At 44.6% G+C, this 17774-nt stretch overlaps 1 protein-coding gene across 4 annotated transcripts in view; it reads right to left on the bottom strand.

The window, feature by feature from the left end:
- Positions 1-17433, bottom strand: part of FRMD5 (FERM domain containing 5) — a 105717-nt gene extending 88284 nt beyond the window's left edge. Inside the window, exon 1 of one of the 4 annotated variants that reach the window (XM_067471370.1) lies at positions 17094-17433. In XM_067471370.1, the coding sequence (XP_067327471.1) occupies positions 17094-17195 (102 nt within the window). In that variant the 5' untranslated portion in view covers positions 17196-17433. The remainder of the gene's footprint in view (positions 1-17093) is intronic. The other 3 variants (XM_060755425.2, XM_067471371.1, XM_060755428.2) reach the window with 3 other exon arrangements.
- Positions 17434-17774: the final 341 nt, after the last annotated feature.

The following is a 17774-nucleotide window of genomic DNA, read 5'->3' on the forward strand; positions in this document are numbered from 1 at the left end:
AAAACATCAAGGGACCCCAGGTTGAGAACCACTGGCCTATAGGAATGCATGCATGCAATGCTCAGAGGTAACCACAAGAGGGCTGAACACAGAAAGGATTAGCTACTGGTCTATAGGGATGCATACATGCTATGCTCAGAGATATCCACAAGAGGGAGTATATAGAAAGAAAGGACTACCTACTGCAGTGGTCAGAGGCAACCACAAGAGGGAAGCATATACATAGAGGGATTTGCTACTGGCCTATAGGGATGCATGAATATTATCAAAATAAGAATACATAGCTCCTCAAGTGAAACACTGAGAAGGTTAACAATCACCCAAGAAGAAAGAGACTAAATATTTGAGAGTTTTGAGGAAGATGAGAACGAGCACAGGACAAAAAGACCGTCAACGCAAGCTGCTAATTTTGCATTTGTGGGCAGAACACATAGTCCTAACATTTGATAGTCAGATAGAATACAACACACTGTGCAGTTATTTAAGAAAGAGATTCTGTCCCTCCGTTGACTCTGCCTACTTGATCATCACTTTTTTTGCACTGTTTGAAATGTATAGCCTGCCCTCCATCCCTGAGGCAAGGAGCAGGTGCAACACAATAAAATAAAGAGAAACCAGAGCTAAAATTTTAAATCAATGAAGACAAGAGAGGCCCAAAATAAACCAGTCCCAACCCAAAATTCAGCCTCTATCCAGTCATTACGTCGAGAGTATAATTCTGCAAATAACACTAATGTACATGGAATCAAAGGCAGGAATGGCAGCGTCTTGCTGAAAAACCCACATCTTGGAGGAGCCCTGCTTTCCATTTCTGCACAAAGGCCTTTGTTCTCGTTCTTGCAAACGGCTCAAACGCGACGCTGATACAACGCGTCTGGAAAATGAATGTGTCTAAAAGCCCAAGAATACACTAAAAAACAAGAGCCTTACATTATGTTATTGCAAAAAAATATAGATGGATTTCTTCCTAAATAAACCCTAAAAGGAAACAACTCCCGAAGTCTGTGGTGCCAAAAACTACATGAAAAGCTCACAAGTTTTAAGAAAGGAAAGAGGAATACAGATAACAGCAGCAGCAACAGCAACAACACAATCCAATGGCTGTCTCCAGCCATTCAGAGTCACTTTGAGTCTCCATTGTGGAGAGAAAAAAGCAGAGTAATAATAATAATAATCATCATCATCATCATCATCATCTTCCTCTTCTAGGAATACATCTATACTGTAGAATTAATGCACTTTATTTGCCAGAGCTCAATGCTATGGAATGTTATGGCTTCCAAAGGTCTTTCTCGTACTCTGCCAAAGAGGACTGGTGCCTCACAAAACTACAATTCCCCTAAATCCATGGGTCCATGGCAGTTAAAGTGCATTAATGACATAATAATAATAATAATAATAATAATAATAATAATAATAATAATAATAATATGATAACAATGCTGTAATAATAATAGTAATAATAGTAACAATATTGTCACAATAATAATAATAATAATAATAATAATAATAATAATGCCATAATGATAACAGTGCCATAATGATGATAACAGCGCCATAATAATAATGTAATAATAATAATAATAATAATAATAATAATGTCATAATGATAACAGTGCAATAATAATAATAATAATAATAATAATAATGACTCAAGGGCTTTAGGGAAAGGCTACCAATACGAATGCAGTCATCTTGGTCTGACAAGACTGCATTTGCAGAATCTGGCAACCTCTCCATAAGATCTCATTTCTGGAATAAGGCCAGTTATTTGCCAGTTATTTCCATCTTCCGCCAAATGCATTCTGAGCAAAACTCCTGCCTCTGCACACAGCTAGCGCCTTTGTCTTTGCAAACACACCCAAAAGGGCAGAGTGGCCCATGCCCAAGAGGCAAACACATTCATTCCTCCAATGCCACTGACCATCGCTTCCAGTTCAATCATGAGTTCAATCCTCATCACTGAGCATTTCCCAGAAACGCAACACTGCCGCTTGGGAAAATGTGCCGGTTATCTGTACATTTCTAAAGTCTACTATACAGGCTGTTCCCAAGTTACAAACATCCAACTTACAAATGACTCCTACTATGTGTGTGATACTCCTCTGAAGATGCCAGCCACAGATGCCGGCAAAATGTCAGGAGAAGGTGCTGCAAGAACATGGCCACACAGTACGGAAACCACACAACCCATCCAGATAGATAGAGATGGATAGATAGATAGAGCTGGAGTTACTCCTATTAGTCACTTGAGGGCTGCCTGTATTGTGATGAAATGTGGTTTTCATGTTTATCACATGAAAAACCACTATGTAATAACATTTGAAATTTTTTCTGCTCCTGGTTTGAAAGTGTTGTTTCCTGTTTCATTGTGCAATCCTTACTTTGAAAGTCATTCCTCTACTCCAGACACTTTGTTTTTGTGGCTGCTACAAACTAGGTTGAATTGGTTTAGACTCAATGCTGAGATATTCGTTGAAAAACTAGAGCAAAATGTGCTCCATGAGTATATCTTTCCTGCAGAAACAAAGTTTGCAGTTTAATAAACTTTTTCCATGTTTTTGTGGTAGAATCCAATTAGGAAAGGAACAAAAAATGTGTTGCATGGTGTAATTATTATTAATTTTCTCCCCCTTGTGTTTTAAGACAGGAGAAAGAAAACATATAAGTAAAATAGTATTAACCCTTTCCCAGTTCTGTGATGGACTGTAGTAATATGTGACAAACTGGTAGGGAGTCTGGATATTGAATTAAGTGGAGTGAAATTGATACTGAACTCAATGACCTATTTGACTCGAGGGCATTAAGCGCCTGTTCTGATGGAGTCTCGCACATTTTGTGTTTTGCTGCTGCATTCCAGCAGAAAAATGGCTTTTTCAAAAAGCAACTCAAAAGGAAAATCCTAGTAAGGCTGGATGCATGAAGACCTCAAGGCCCAAACCACCAAAGCACAAAAAACCTGAACAACGGACTGAAATACATTTATTTGTTTGTTTGTTTGTTTGTTTGTTTGAAACACAACAATATGACTCCACGGCAGACAAGATCACTCTGCTGGCTGTTGTATTGGATCACACGTCGGACACTTCTCAAGTGTCTAGGACTGTGTGATGTATTGGCAAATAATGCGTGCAGATCTCAGTAAGGTGGCCTTTTGCAGCTGGCAGATGGTAATCTTGTCAGCACCGATTGTGTTTAAGTGCAGGCCAAGGTCTTTAGGCACTGCATCCAGTGTGCCAATCACCACTGGGACCACCCTGATTGGCTTGTGCCAGAGTCTTTGCAGTTCAATCTTTAAATCCTCATATCATGTCAGCTTTTCCAGTTGTTTCTCTTCAATCCTGCTGTCACCTGGGATTGCAACATCTACAATCTATACTTTGTTTTTTAACACAATCGTATTGTGCTCCAAAACTGTCTGTCTGAATTTAGAAGTGCCAGAGTAGCTTGATGTGTTCATTTTCTGTAAATTTTTCCAGCTTGTGGTCCCACCAGTTCTTTGTCGCAGGCAGATGGTATTTGTGGCACAAGTTCCAATGAATCATCTGAGCAACGGTGTTATGCCTCTGCTTGTAGTCTTGGGGATATCTCTTTTTTACTCACTTGCCCCAAGTCAGGAGCCATGGTGGCACAATGGGTTAAACCCTTGTGCCAACTGAACTGCTGACTTGAAGGTCAGCGGTTCAAATTCACGAGATAGGCTGAGCTCCCATCTGTCAGTCTCAGCTTCCCATGCAAGGACATGAGAAAAGCTTCCCACAGGATGGTAACACATCTGGGCATCCCCTGGGCAACGTCCCTGCAGACGGCCAGTTCTCTAACACCAGAAAACTGCAGTTTTTCAAGTTGCTTCTGACATGATTATAAAAAAACCCTTTCCCCAAGTTGTATTTTTTTAAGAGAATTTTTTAAAAAATTTAATGTGAGTATAGGATTCAAGTAAATACGGTAATTCTGAGGACAGGAACGGCTGCCCATCTGCATCATTTCACACTAGCAGCCAGTATGGATCAGTGCGCTGCATCTGCTCCATAGGGACCATTGCCGACTGTCACATGCGGCTTGCAGACCCGCTTTGGAGAGAACCGAAGAGACAGCAAACTTCCCCAGAGGCCCCAATTGCAAAGCAAAGTGATGGAAAAAGAAAACCTTGAGATGCATCTATGTCAGGCATGGGCAAACTTCAGCCCTCTAGGTGTTTTGGACTTCAACTTCCACAATTCCTACCAGCCTTAGCCCCTTTCCTTTCCCCCCTCAGTCGTTTAAGCCTGGGGTTGTTAGGAATTATGGGTCCAAAAGAACTGGCCATTTAATTAGAGGTGACATCCCTCCAAGAGAAGCTCCTGAAGCAGCTTCCTAATTTGGCTTTGGCTCAGCACTAAGATGGCCATATGATGCAAATCTAATGTGCACCCCAAATTCAACGAGGTCATTTAGTGAGTGAGCATTAGATATGAGTAAATATGGTAAAGACAAAATAGGACATTGGCCTAGAAACATGGTTTCCTGCAGCTGTGCCCAGGAAGCTTACACTGTTCTCTGAATGCTGGAGGCTGGGCTCAGGCGCATGCAGAGACATTCAGAGGCACACTGGCAACCTAGGATCACATGCAACAGCCAATGCAAAAGAGGCTCCTTTTCCTCAGAAATGGCCCAGGTTCAAAGCAGAGGTAAGGGATAAAAAAGAGAGACACTGGCGACTCAATCCAGACCCCCTGCTTTTGAATAACTCCCTTTGAAAGTGAGCCTTTGCGCTTGCTGCCCCTGCTGACCACAAAGTGGGTGGCTTGCCTTGAGACAGACTCAGCAACCTAATGCAAAGTGGCACCCGTCAAAGCAGCTGGGTAATTTTGTCCGACCGTTCCACTCGGGACATCCGCCGGGCCGCAATCACATTTTCGTGCCACTCTGCAAAACTTGCCGATTTGACTGACAAGCTGTGATCTTCCTAAAGGGGAAAACAGGGCCCTCTGTGCCAGATGCAAGGCCGAAGTCGGCCCAAAAACAAGGCTTTCTTCTGCAAGGCTAAACTGCTCCGCAAATCCATGGCTGCCTCCCAACAAGGTGACCTTGTCTTGTTGGAAGAAAGAAGGAAAGAAAGAAAGCGTAGCAAAGAGATTTTTCAGGACAATTGTACCCTCCTTCCTTGGATCCAGGTCTACTCTCTAATGAGAAGAAAGCATTGTTTTTGAGAAACCTTTAGGGACCTAATCACATCAGGAAATACTCCATTTCTGAAACTGATTGAGGACGATTTTCAGCGGGTCTCGTCACATGATATTGATCCCCATCCCGTTGAAATCCATCTGCGAAACATTGCAGAAGCAGAATATTTCTAATAGCAGTATTTGAAAACTGCACAGATTTCCATCATTGAAGTGCAGCATTTGCATGTGATTGGGAAATCCATGTGCATCCTGTCAACAACTATACAACTTGTCATTGGGGGCGTGTCTGGTGTGCAGAGTCTCGTGACTTCGGAATTTCCATGACAGGTATCACGTTGCCAGGGCTCGACCAGTACGCAGGCAGAGGTGAACCAAAACAAACACCCAGCTTGTTTAATTAAAGCAGCACTTAATTACTAACTGTTTTCAGAGTCCAAATGTAAAACATAAAGATAGAACTCAGCCACAGAATATAAAACAAAAACTGATAGCAAATGCTGATGCAGGTTCAAGAGAACACCGTAGTCAAAGAGTCGAGAGTTCAATGAGTAAATGCCGAGAGTTCAATGAGTAAAGTCCAAGGATCAAGAGCCTATACCAGGGGTCCTCAAATTAACGTCCGGGGGCCGGATACGGCCCTCCATGTTCATTTACCTGGCCCTCACTCAGGGTCAACATAAGTCTGAAACGACTTGAAAGCACACAACAACAACAACAACAACCCTATCTCATCAGTCAAAAGCAGGTCCACACTTCTCACTGAAATACAGTACTAATAAGTTTAAAATTGTTCCTTTTAATTATTGTATTGTTTTAAAGTGTTTTTTGCATGACAAATAAGATATGTGCAGTGTGCATAGGAATTCATTCATGTTTCTTTCAAATTATAATCCGGCCCTCCAACAGTTTGAGGGACTGTGACCTGACCCTCTGTTTAAAAGGTTTGAGGATCCCTGGTCTATACCATGATCAAAAGCCAGTCCAGAGATTCAAGGTGCCAGAGTTCCACGAGTTTATATGACAGGTCAGGATGCTCAAAATCCACAAAACAGGGAGAAAACCACCAGTATCCACTGCCAAAATAAGACAAAGACTTTTCTCCTGAGATCAGTCTCCAGGCTAGCTCCTTATAACCAGTAAAACCTAGCTGCAACTTATCCCTTGCATGCCTCCACCCTTAATTGCTTTCACTTGTAAACTCTTACTTATAGATTACTCAGCCCTTTAGGACTTAGACTTACATTAACCCCTTCCATCACCAACTACAGATCATGATACATGACAATGGAAAGCAGCCGCCATTTCTGTTTGGGACTTCGAAGGAGGAAGATCTCTGGGATTAAGGAAATCTGCAATTGCTGCTTTATCTCATTATATATCTGCACAATTTCTTCCTCTGTTGCATTTGCATTGAAGCAACAGACTTTTACTTTTAACTATTACACCTGCTCCTCAGAAGGCGAGGTAGTGTTGTCAGAAGCTGTTGCTGCCTTTGCATCACCTCGAGTTCAGCCTCATAAAACTGAAGAAGTAATAATAATAATAATAATAATAATTTTTAAAAAACTTTATTTATACCCCGCCACCATCTCCCCAAGGGGACTCAGGGCGGCTTACATGAGGCCAAGCCCAACAACACATCAGTAAAAACAACAAAAATAAAATAAACAACAACAACAACAAGCGAATAAAACAGTACAATTAATATAACTCACATATAAACAATAACACAGATAATTTAAAACCTTAAGGCCGGGCCAGATATAATAAATTAAAGTTTTTAAAATAAACACTGGGCGTGGACAGAGGTAGGATGTATCTAAGCAGGAGGGTTTTAAAAGATAATGTAGGGAGACCAACCCAATAGGTAGTAAAGTGTTTCTGAGGACGATTGCAGAGAATTAATCAGAGCAAGGCATTGTTTCCTTATTCAGGGAAGGCACACTGGAACAGCCCCATTTTCAGGCTCCTCCTAAAGACTGCCAATGTGAGGGCTTGTCTGATATCCTTGGGGAGTGAATTCCAGAGTCGGGGGGCCACCACAAAGAAGGCCCTCTCCCTCATCCCCACCAATAACGCCTGCGAAGGGGGCGGGAGCGAGAGCAGGGCCTCTCCAGATGGTTGAAGAGATCGCGGGGGTTCATACACAGAAATATGGTCACATAATGGTCAAGTAACCCCAGCAGCAGAATCAGTAGATGCAGCAAAGGAGCCATTTCTAATGAATCATGATCCATTTTTAAAAATTAGATTACTCCGAACTCCATACTATAGATCTCTGTATTTCGCGCCAAAAGGTAGCAATCAGCAAATGAATTTACTGCGCAGATGCGAACATGTTTTGAAATCTCACGAGAGTGACACTTCAAGATTTTGTCGTCTCAACCAATTGCAACAGAGTTTGCAGCAGCCACAAAAACAAAGTTTCTTCTGGAGTAGAAAAACTACATTCAAAGTAAGGACCGCACAATTAAACAGGAAACAACACTTTCAAAGCAGGAACAGAAAATTTTTCAAATTTTGATACATAGTGGTATAGATGGCTGAAGCAAAGTTCTCCCTGCCTACACACTAAGCACTACGTTAGCCTCATTGTTATTGTGCGATTCTGGGACTTGGGAGAGTTTTCTGGGAAGAACGCTTAATAGCTCCCTAAAAAGCTCACAATGGTCACTCTTCACTTTGAGGGGATTTCAGAGGGTCCAAGAGTTAGGGCCAAAGTGAGCTTGAAATATAGGGCAAAGAAACACCAAGCCATCTTCCCACAAGCAAGGCAAGCCTTAGGCTAGCCATTTGTAAGCGCCAGCTGGCAAGTCTGTCCAAATGTATAACTTTTAGTGATTTTAATTTTGTAAAAACCAAACTCCTATCTCTCACGTATATCCTTGGGAAGCGATGCCTGTCCAGGCTTTTTGAGGTTGTGCAAAAACCCCAGGCAGCCCTTGGCTCCTGGTTGAGGGTCCCCAGGCCAAACAATTTGCTAAAACAGACAAAGGAAGGTTTGCGGAGTATGTCACCCACTGTGCACAAGGTTTGGCCACCTGGGGAAGACTTCTGGAAACAAATCTGTTTGTGGTTCCACTCTTACAGGGAAGAGGAAACCCCCGTTGCTTCTCCCATCGCAGCGGAACCGCATTTGGCAAGAGCCGACTCTGCCGCTGTCATTTACGAGGACCAACAGCCCTGCGGCCGCTGTACTTCAAATGCTTCAGGCCTGCAAGCTGGCCGCTCCCAAAGCCTGCCTGCCTTCTCTTCCCTCCTTTCTTTCCACCTTTCCTTTCTCCCTTCTTTCCTTCCTCCCTTCCAGTCTTTCCTTCCTTCCCACCTTTCCTTTCTTCCTTCTTTTCTCCCTTCCTTCCCCTCTTTCCTTCCTTCTTTTCTCTCTCTCTCTCTCTTCCTTCCTTCCTCTCTTTCCTTTCTTCTTTCCTCTCTTTCCTTCCTTCCTGTCTTCCTTGAACTCTTTCTCTTCTTTCCTTCTTTTTTGTGGCTGCCACAGACTATGCTGAATTGGCTGAAAAACAAGGGCCCCCTTTACTCTGCCATATAAATCCAGATTATCTGCTTTGAACAGGATTATATGGAAGTGTAGACTCATATAATCCAGTTCAAAGCAGATAATGTGGATTATCTGCTTTATAATTTAGATTTTATGGCAGTGTAGAAGGGGTCAAAGGGGCCTATGGCAAAATGTGTACAAAGTTTGTGCAGTTTAATAAACTTTTTTCCATGTTTTTATGATAGACGTAATGGTCAAGGTTTCCCCCTGACATTAAGTCCAGTTGTGTCCGGTTCTAGGGGTTGGTGTTTATCTCCATATTTAAGCCGAAGAGCCAGCATTGTCCATAGACACCTCCAAGGCCATGTGGCAAACATGACTGAATTGAACACCATTACCTTCGCGCCAGAGCGGTACATATTGATCTACTCACATTTGCATGTTTCCGAACTGCTAGGTTGGCAGAAGCTGGGGCTAACAGTGGGAGCTCACCCCACTCCCCGGATTTGAACCACTGACCTTTCGGTCAGCAAGTTCAGCAGCTCAGCAGTTTAACCCACCACGCCACCGTGGGTTCCAATTTATGATAGAACCAATTAGAAAATGACTGAGCCAGGAACAAAAATCTTGTTACATAGTGTTGTTATTATTATTCCCCAGCTCACATCATCCCCATAATTCTTGACCAAAATCAAAGGCTATTTCCAAGCTGGACACTTTGCACTGCAAACAGGAGACCGGTTCCAAGATCTCGGGGAAATCTGGCTGCAACCATAAAAGAACAGATGGCCTCCCGAAATGCCCTGCGAGGCAACACATGCGCCCAACTTCTGCAGAGCAAGGCCCTGTTCCGTGCACCAGAGGCCCAAAGGACCTGGCTCCTGCATCCAGCTGCTCCGGCACCAACATCCTCATCATGTGGCCACTGCATGTGTGACAGGCAAGACACGCATGCAGTGCTTTACGTTGCACCTTGCAGCCCTTGTAGAGAGAAGGAAGTGAACAAGGACCAAGGCCAAGGATGCGTTGGAAACAGGAGAAACCCTCCAGCACAATTTTGAGCTCGGCGAGCTGTGCTCTCTCTTTTTCTGCATTAAGCATGCAATGTTTCTAGGTCCCGTTCCAAAACAAGGGACTCGATGCCAGTCCGATGCCCCCTGGCTTTGCAAACACCAATTAGGCTTCCAAACATTGAGGAGCTGCCCAAGCAACAGAGGAAGGGAAGGGGAGAGAGGAAAGCTGGCCTCACAAGATAAATAATCATAACAGTAATGATGATGATGATGATGATAATAATGATAATAATAATAATAATTCTTACCTGCCTCTCTGCTTTGATAATCTGGGTTATATGGCAGTGTAGAAGGGGTCTGTTTCACCAGGTAAATTTGGGGTGATTATAAAAGCTACTATACTGATGTCCCATTGAGGGAGAGCATGATAAACCTTCAGATTATGCACTTCTGCAGCCCCAGCAAGAATCATGCCCAAGTGGACCTGCTTCTTAGAATCACAAAAATCCTAGAGGTGGAAGAGATCTCCAAAGGCCATCCAGTCCAATCCCCTTTTTCAAGGCTGGAAGACACTATCAAAGCATTCCTGACAAATGGCCACCTTGCCTCTGTTTGAAACCCTCCAGAGGAGGAGATGTCACCACAGTCCTGATTAAGCCTGACCACAATCTCAAATCAAGCACACACACACACACACACACATGCATATTTATGTATGTATTAAGCAGACTGAAAGTCAAAACCAAGGTCACAGCAATATCTGTTATAGAACTCCAATATGCTGATGATAACATAGTCTGTACACATACAGAAGAAGACCTACAAGCCACTCTAAACACGTTTGCAGAAGCATATGCGAAGCTTGGCCTGTCATTGAACATCGAGAAAACCAAAGTACTCTTCCAGCAATCACCAGCCAATCCCTCTCCAATGCCGGAAATATAACATAATGGGGAAACATCAGAAAATGCTGCCCATTTCCACTCCCATGGCAGTCACTTTTCCACAAAAGTCAAAATTGATACTGAAATATAACACCACCCGAGCTCTGCGAGTGCAGCATTTTTCTGAATGAAGCAGAGAGTGTTTGAGGACCAGGACATCTGTAGGGAAACCAATATATTTTCATAAAGCTATTGTTTATAAAGCAATTGTCCTTCCATCCCTGCTATATGCCTGTGAAATGTGGACTGTCTACAGACGTCACACTCAACTCCTGGAATGATTTAATCAGCGTTGCCTCTGAAAAATCCTGCAAATCTCTTGGGAAGACAGGCAGACAAATGTCAGCATGCTGGAAGAAGACAAGACAACCAGCACTGAAACAATGCTCCTACACCATCAACTCCGCTGGACTGGTCATGTCCGAATGCCCGATCACCGTCTCCCAAAGCAGTTACTCTACTCCCAACTCAAGAATGGAAAACATAATGTTGGTGGACGTGAAAAGAGATTGAAAGATGGGTTTAAAGCCAACCTTAACAACTGTGGCATAGATACCGAGAACAGGGAAGACCTAGCCCTTGTGTGCTTTAACTGGAGGTCAGCTGTGACCAGCAGTGCTGGAGAATTTGAAGAAGCACAAATTGAGGGCGAAAGGGAGAGACGGGCCAAGGGTATGGCACGTCAAGCCAACTCTGACCAGAACCACCTTCTACCTGGAAATTGATGTCCTCACTGCTGAAGAACATGCAGATCAAGAATAGGTTGCCACAGCCACCTATGTATCCACTGCCACTTGGAGGGCCATCATCCTTGGGCTACGAGGAATTGCCTTTGTATGTGTATATGTATATTTTTGTATGCATGAGAAATGTAATGAATTCCCACTTCGAGTTGAGATACAGCTGAACCTCTTGGTGAATTCTAATTCTGCAGTTTGACAATGAAATCTGTCTTTGGAAATCTTTGATGCCAGGAGGGCCCCTTTAGGGTTTGCACCAAGTTGCTAATGGGGCCCTTTGCCCCCAGGCCAACAAATGTCACCATTTCTTACACCAGGTCCTTGTCAACCCATTCTTTTGCAAGGAGGCCGCTTTGCTTTGTCTTATGTGTCTCTTTGTGGAGAGAAAAAGTGGGGTATAAACATAATAAACATAAACATAAATATAATAATAATAATAATAATAATAATAATGCATTGGTGGCTAATGATGACCAAGAAACAGAAGAATCGCTTTGGACTTCCACATCACACTGAACCTGGTTTTGGAGAGTCAGCACATTGGACAGCTATTCTAAAGCCTGAACTAAAGCTTAAAGAAATGAGAGGAATGAAAAACTGGCCTTTTCCTTCCTTTCTCCTTGCACAGCAAGAAAACAGGGCAATGGGTACAGGGAAATTAATTTGGAGAAAACAGAGAGCAATAAATACTTGGGATGGAATCGAATGGGAAAGCCATTGGCAGGAATTCATTAGAGGGGGTATTTATGGGGATAGAAATTGTTGTTTTAGTAGAAGCCCATTCCTTCGGGGGAGATCCTTGTCTGCATGGAGAAGAATGGCTCTAACTGGTGAGGCAGAGGGGAAGGTTGCTCTCTTTGGACAGAAGATCTCTCCACCGGATCCGCTCCAAAAAAGAGCCAAGGGATCCACTTCCCATTCCCTCTCACAGAGGCCAGCTGGCCGTTCCTCCTTGGAAAGCAAGCAAGAAGGGAAGGCACGGAGCAAGGAGAGCTCATTCTCTTCCCTAAACAGCCTTGTTAGGCCATTTCTAAAGGCACCCCATGTTGTCTCAGTGAATTCCAGGTCTTCGTTCTGTATGGGGATGGAAGGGATGACTTTCCAGGACATAATAATTATCAGAATCATAATAATATCTGGCTTTCCTTTCTTAAAGCGAGAGTTGACGTGACTATAAAGGTACTGTAAGGTACTGGCAGCATTCTAGCAACAAGGGGAGCAAGGACACTGATGGTGGATTGACGGCACAAGATGGATTTACCTTGTTTGCTTGCAGCTTTGGACAAAGTCCCTCGCTTCCCACTTGGCTGGAGTCCTTTGCCGCCTCTAAAATGGATGCTGCAGCTGAAGCTGGGTTTTCCCCTCTCCTTTACCCATTGCTGTTGCGGGGTCTTTTATGTGGAAAGCAAAGGAGAGGGACGACAAGGTGGTCCAGGGCCACACACAGAGTACAGAGGTGGATTCCACCCCTTTGCCTCACATTTGCTGCAGTGCCACAAGTGCCGGGCTCTGCATCCGACTTGTGCCTCTCTTCCTCAATTCTCCTGCACTTGGGATGGGTTTTGTCATTTCAAATAGGATTCACAATATGGAAGGGTTTTTAAAACAGAGGGCAGGTGACCAATGGTCAGTGAGGATTTAAATACAGATCCCCTGCACTGGGTTGGTTTAGATGACCCTTCTTGGGTGCATCCTATGAGCCAGGAGCTGTGCCCATAGCTATGTATGGACCGCTATCCCAGCTAAAGAAACTTCTGGTATTATTATTCTATTTTTGAAAGCTTTCATTGCCGGAATCACTGGAGTGTTGTGTGGTTTCCAGGCTACATGGCCAATGTGTTCAAGTCGCATTTACTCCTGCATCTGTTGCTGTTGTTGTTATTATTATCATTATTGTTATTATTTATACTACCCCCTTTTTCTCTTCACAAAGGAGATTCAGATCAGGGCAAACCTCCTGGTCTATTTTGTTCTGAGGAAAGGTTGCTGATGGATTGACGTCCACCCAGATTTGAAAGGATGTCCTATTTTCCTGACTAAAACAGTCCTTTTCTCCCCAAAGGCGATCGCTCTCCGATGCAAGGACCAGCAAACACAGACGCACAAAGCTGCTTCTTCCATCGGCATCTATCTATACATGCAGACAAAACGTGTGTGCAAACACGAAGGGGGCCTGGCTATTCCTGTGGGCTCAACTCTAAGGCCATCGTTCATTTCAGCTTAACTTTCAACGCCAATCTGGCCTTGCATGGGTCAGTTACTGTCTCCACTTGCAAAACAACAAAACAAAATGCCACAAAAATGTATTTTATCTCTCCAAAAAGGAACACGGTGCACAAAACAAGACCCCTGAACCCAGCGAAGGGAAGGAAGATTGTGTTGGCATGTTTTAAACAAATGACCTTCAGCAACTGCTCGCTCCGTTTGCAGGCCTGCAGATGCACTCTCTTTGCAGGCAACAATCTCTCTCTCTCAGATGCAAAAGCATTGCCCCGTTTCCCCACTCCTCCATTCCAGACATGATTACCACATCTTTAATTGATCAGCGGTCACCAGCATATCGGGAAATGATTGTCCTTAGCTGTGTGACAAACACAGTGGCTTGGACACTGGAGACCTGAGTTCAAAGCTTTGCTCAGATCTTGGAAACCCCTTGGATAACCTTGGAGCAGCCACTCTCTCTCAGCCTCAAAGGCACACTCCCTCCAAACAAATCCTGCAAAGGAAAAGGCCTGCCCTAAACTACTCGAAGGCACACAATAAGCCATGTGAGCCCAACTCCCATCATCCCTTCTAGACAACGATGAGGAATGCTGGGAGTGGGAGTCAAAGAATATTTATCTGTGTTGTCAAAAGCTTTCATGGCCAGAATCACTGGGTTGCTGTGAGTTTTCAGGGCTGTCTGGTCATGTTCCAGAGGCCCAGAAAATTCACAGCAACCCAATATTTGTCTGCTTTCAATCAATGAGAGTATGGCAGGGATTTGAAAGTAATAGTTCTCTAAGGGGCAGATGAAGGCAGGCAGAGCTAGGCTTCTGCATTAACATGAAAGAGTCAGCTTCTCATCAGAACAGAGCTGTGAGAGAGTCAGGAAACAAAGGCAGTGGAGGAAAGTTCCCATGGCAGAAGCAAGGATCCACTCAGAACCTGATTTCCAGAAATTAGGAGTGACAGGCAGTCCTAAAGTTACGAACAAGAGAGACTCTGTAGGATTATTCAGAAGTTGAATTTGTTTGTAAGTGGGAACAGGTCCATTTCTTTAGTGTAACTCCATATATATAGATAGAGATATAAAGGTAAAGGTAGTCCCCTGACATTAAGTCCAGTCATGTCTGACTCTGGGGTGTGGTGCTCATCTCCATTTCTAAGCCGAAGAGCCAGCGTTGTCCAAAGACACCTCCAAGGTCATGTGGCCGGCATGACTGCATGGAGCGCCGTTACCTTCCCGCCGGAGCGGTACCTATTGATCTACTCACATTTGCATGTTTTCGAACTGCTAGGTTGGCAGAAGCTAGGGCTGACAGCGGAAGCTCACGCCGCTCCCCGGAATCGAACCTGTGACCTTTCGATCAACAAGCTCAGCAGCTCAGTGCTTTAACCCACTGCGCCACCGGGGGATAGATATATATAAAAGCTTTGGATAGCACAGGGAAGGCAACACCATTGCTGTGTCTGTTTTGCTGTCTGTGTTGCTGCACAGAAGATTGTACCTCAAGGAATCTATAATAATTTGCAAAAATTGACCTCACAACCTCCAGGAGGGAATGCTTCTGGAACATGGCCACTCACAGCAACCCAAAAATTGTGGAAACAAGGATTGGGGGTAAAGTGTCAGTGGTGACCCCTTTCCCCCATGATAATAACTCTTCCAGGAGTGGATTTCTCTTCCTTCCAAGGAAAAGATGCTTCCCATTTTCTGTTCTCAGCCCTGTTCTTAACTTGGATTTGTTTGTAAATCGTATGTTTGTAACTCAGGGACGCCTCTCCCTGCAGTGTGGCAGTGTGGATGGACAACCCCGATTAAAACTGGCTTCGCAGAGGGAGCAAGGCCCTGCTGACCAACTTTTGGCCCCGAAGTCAAGGCAGAAGAGCAGACCTCAGGCTGGCCTGTTTGCCTACACTGGGTTTGCAGGGGAGGAACAAAAGGCAAGGAGTGGACAAAACAATTCTCAGACAGCCCTGTCTGTGTTTGCAAAGGGCAGCAGAGGCCCTTCTGGGACCAAAACCATGCAGAATGGAAGCTGTACATACATAGAAAGAGGGATGCTGCCCAAGGAACAGCAAAGTGCCAAACCAGAGAGGGGATCACCAAAGCCTCTTCCCATCCAGGCCTTGCCTCCCTGAGCTGGGCTTTCTTGGGCTCAGCATGGCATCTACCACAAAGCCAGGTGTCTATTCGCTTTCTTACTTCCGTCGGCCCAGGCCACACAGTCTGAGGCTGGATAATCCAGATTATAATCATCTTTGAACTGGATTATATGTGGTCCCTTTCTACATTGCCAAATAAAATCCGGATTATAATCTGTTTTGAACTGGATTACATGTGGTTCCGTCCTAAATTGCCAAATAAAATCCAGATTATAATCTGTTTTGAACTGGATTATATGTGCTCCCTTTCTACATTGCCAAATAAAGTCTAGATTATAATCCTCTTTGAATTGGGTTGTATGTGGTCCCTTTCTGCATTGCCAAATAAAATCCAGATTATAATCTGTTCTGAACTGGATTATATGTGGTCCCTTTCTACATCGCCAAATAAAATCCAGATTAGAATATACTCTGAACTAGATACGGGACCCTTCCAGACAGGCCGTATATCCAAGGATATGATTCCAGGTTTTCTGCTTTGAACTGGATTATATGAGTCCACACTGCCAGACAATTGGGCTAAAGAGAAAACCTGGGATCAAATCCTGGGATATAGGACCTGCTTGGAAGGGCCTATATGATCCAGTTCAAAGCAGATTCTAATCTGGATTTTTAGTTGGCAACGTAGGGCCTTATGTGGTACCTTTCTACACTGTCAAATAAAATCCAGATTAGAATCTGTTTTGAACTGGGGCCCCTTCTGCACTGGCGTATTGTCCAGATGATGAAAGTAGAGTGTGATCTACATTGATTGCTTCGAACCGGATGACACGAGTATACACTGCCATATAATGCAATTCAAAGCAGATTATAGTCTGGATTTTAAATGGCAATGTAGACAGGGCCTGCCTTAGATGGCAGCGTGGACTCATATAATTTGGTTCAACGCAAGCCATGTGCATTACAATCTGCTTTAATAATGATATGTCAGCATAGATCCTGCCTGTGAGTGTAGATCTGGCATGGGCCAATTTGGGCCCTCCAGGTGTTTTGGACTTCAACTCCCATCATTCCTACCAGCCTCAAGCCCTTTCCTTTTCCTCCTCAGCCGCTTAAGCGGCTGAGGAGGAAAAGGAAAGGGCTTGAGGCTGTTAGGAATGATGGGAGTTGAAGTCCAAAACACCTGGAGGGCCCAAATTGACCCATACCTGGTCTACACTGCTATATAATCCAGTTCAAAGTAGATAATAATCTAGGACCAGATGCTGAGCTGATAGGGCAGTGTGGATGCAGCCCTGAGCCACTGAACTCAGGTTTCACGAGGCTGGGACCAGTTCCCAGTGAGAAGCCTCTTCCTGCTGGGCATCCCTGCAAAAAGGTCCTTGGAAAGGCAAGGAAAAAGAGGGGTGGGCTGTCTCTCCTACCTGGATGGTGCAGGCGTACTCGCTGTCATCCAGGAGGCGGACGGTGCAGCTGTAGTCGCGCTCCAGGCTCCTGCTGCTGCCACTCATCAGCCGGCTCAGCATCTTGGACCACCCAGGAGAGAAAGGAGGAGGAGGAAGGAGGATGAAGGAGACCCCCGAGGCCGGGGACTGGGCCCTCTTCACATGGTGAGGAAGAAGAGGAGGAGGAGGAGGAGGAGGAGGAAGAAGAGGCTGCCTTTCTTCACCGCTGCCTGCTTCACACACAAAGCCCGGCTCCCAAAGAGCACAAGTCGGGCCCTCCTCCTCCTCTGCCAATCCGGGCCCCTTGCCGCCTCTGACGGGCTCTGCTCTAAACCAATAAGAGGATAGAAAGGGAGGGGGGCACACACAGAAGAAGGGGGAGGGTCCTTCTTCCTTTGCAACCCCCCCTTTTTGCAAAGCAAGGGGAGGAGGAGGGTGCCTGCAGCCCTTTGTGCGGCTGCAGCAGCCAAAATTGGGAAAGGAGAGGATGGAAAGGAAGAGGAAGGAAGGGAGGGAGGGAGGGAGGAAGGAAGGAAGGAAGGAAGGAAGGAAGGAAGGAAGGAAGGAAGGAAGGAAGGAAGGAAGGGAAGGGAAAGAAGGGGAGAAAAATGCCTTTCAAGGCAAAGGAGGAGTGGGAGGGGGATATGGAAGAAAGATAGG

The sequence above is a fragment of the Anolis sagrei genome, chromosome 9 (genome assembly GCF_037176765.1).
Source record: "Anolis sagrei isolate rAnoSag1 chromosome 9, rAnoSag1.mat, whole genome shotgun sequence".
NCBI classification, from domain to species: Eukaryota; Metazoa; Chordata; class Lepidosauria; order Squamata; family Dactyloidae; genus Anolis; species Anolis sagrei.